This window comes from Octopus bimaculoides, chromosome 27 (assembly GCF_001194135.2).
Source record: "Octopus bimaculoides isolate UCB-OBI-ISO-001 chromosome 27, ASM119413v2, whole genome shotgun sequence".
In the NCBI taxonomy this organism is placed as follows: domain Eukaryota; kingdom Metazoa; phylum Mollusca; class Cephalopoda; order Octopoda; family Octopodidae; genus Octopus; species Octopus bimaculoides.
In genome coordinates this window covers 18529133-18531314 of record NC_069007.1, presented here as the reverse complement: position 1 = coordinate 18531314, position 2182 = coordinate 18529133, and the positions used below count along the sequence as shown (strand labels likewise).

The following is a 2182-nucleotide window of genomic DNA, read 5'->3' as shown; positions in this document are numbered from 1 at the left end:
ATGATGACAATGATGATGATGATGACGCTGGTGATGATGATGATGACGCTGGTGATGATGATGATGACAATGATGATGATGATGATGACAATGATGATGATGATGATGACAATGATGATGATGATGATGACAACGGCAGCATGATATTCATGATCACGGTAATAGTGACGATGAAGTTGGTGAAGACGACGACGACGATGATGATGATGACGAAGATGAAGGTGATGATGATAGTGACGACGACGACGACGGCGATGACAAGGAGGACGAAATCCTGTGTGAAATAAATCAACCATGGCGCACAGCGAATGAAGTGTGAATTTAAGGCCAAAATCATGTTCTTACCCTTCTTGGTGGATCCTTCTTTTGAAGTGCAGATGCAGCCAGGCCCATATAAAACTGGACAGGGTTATGATAATGCTAACAGACAGAGTGAACCAGCACTCTTCTTTCTTCCCCCATTCCGTGTGACCTTCGAGCAATATGGTTTCGTTGCTCATTTCAGTCGGAACTATTTCGACAACCATTTGACTGAAGAGCGGGCAACGCCAGCGAAAATGTTTCAGTAAATAACCGAACGTCATAATAGTGATAAAACTGATCACCGACACAGTAAGTTCCAACACCACTAAGACAATACGGGCAGCCTCCAAACTGCGGCTGTAAATTCTTCGATTGGGTCTGGTCTGGATATATGGGATCATGGTAATCAATTATTCAGGCACAATGAATAAATAATGGACATCTATCATAGGTTAATGTTGCAGTTAATATTGTGATTGATATCACAGAGATGCTGCTTCTTCTGTATTTGGTATTTTGTTGAACAGAAAAAACCCCCCAAAAAAAAACCCACTGTTAAGTTACGCTGTTTTGTGAGTTCCTTATTTATAAAGATTCTTTGACTGGGGTGCCACTGTTGTGATGTTCAAGCATTTTGGGGGTTGTCTTTACAGTCTCCAACATATGGCATTCAGTTCTTGGTGATCTGTAATATAAAGATAAAATGTAGTCTACTATAATAATACTCTTGTGTTTTTCTCCGTTACAACATATGAATGAGAAAGGAAGGGATGATAGATGAATGAGGAAGGAAGGGATGATAGATGAATGAGGAAGGAAGGGATGATAGATGAATAAGGAAGGAAGGAAGGGGTGATGGCAAAATGGCAGTGGGATGATGGAAATTGTACGCTGAAAAAATGTAAATCAAACAGCATTTCAACTTTGTGTGAATATGTGTGTGTGTATGTAAAAGGGAAGTATGTGGATGCTTGTGTGTGTGTGTGTGTGTGAGCGCAATGGAAGTGGGGATGGTGAACATTCATGTATGTGCATGTACAAGGGAAATACAGGAGTGTTTGTACCTGCGAACCAGCGTTCTTTCAGTAACGGACAATAATCGATGTCACATCTCAAAAGACAACCACTAGATGACATTGAAAAGTGGATTAATTCGATCTACCATCCATATTCTATCTGTTGTGTTACAAATAATTATTACAGTCACACACACCTACACAAATACATACATGTTGAAAATCAAATGAAAACTGTAGCTGTGATCCCCGTGCCGGTGGCATGTAAAAAGTACCGGCCGTATGTGGCCGATGCCAGTGCCGCCTTGACTGGCTTCTGTGCTGGTGGCACATAAAAAGCACCAGCTGATTGTGGTCATTGCTAGCCTCCTCTGGCCCCTGTGCTAGTGGCACGTGAAAAGAACCCATTACACTCCCGGAGTGGATAGTGTTAGGAAGGGCATCTAGCGCTCCACTAGCACGGATGCCAGTCATAGAATTTGTTTTCGATTTCAATTTCACTTGCCTCAACAGGTCTTCACAAGCAGAATTTAGTGTCCAATGAAGGAAAGGTACGCATAAGTGGGCTGGTTACACCCCTGGCCTAGGCCAGGGTTATGGTCTTACTTGGCTTGCCGGGTCTTCTCAAGCACAGCATATTTCCAAAGCTCTCGGTCACTAGTCATTGCCTTGGTGAGGCCTAATGTTCGAAGGTCGTGCTTCACCACCTCATCCCAGGTCTTCCTGAGTCTACCTCTTCCAGAGTCTACCTCTTCCAGAGTCTACCTCTTCCAGAGTCTACCTCTTCCAGAGTCTACCTCTTCCACAGGTTCCCTCAACCGCTAGGGTGTGGCACTTTTTCACACAGCTATCCTCATCCATTC

The 2182-nt window shown here is 43.3% G+C and overlaps 1 protein-coding gene across 3 annotated transcripts in view; it reads right to left on the bottom strand.

Moving 5' to 3' along the window:
- LOC106883794 (uncharacterized) overlaps nt 1–2182 on the bottom strand; it is a 9480-nt gene that overhangs the window by 1074 nt on the left and 6224 nt on the right. For all 3 annotated transcript variants that reach the window (XM_014934927.2, XM_052977176.1, XM_052977177.1), the window contains exon 2: nt 346–988. In XM_014934927.2, coding sequence (XP_014790413.2) covers nt 346–704 — 359 coding nt within the window. In that variant the 5' untranslated portion in view covers nt 705–988. The remainder of the gene's footprint in view (nt 1–345; nt 989–2182) is intronic.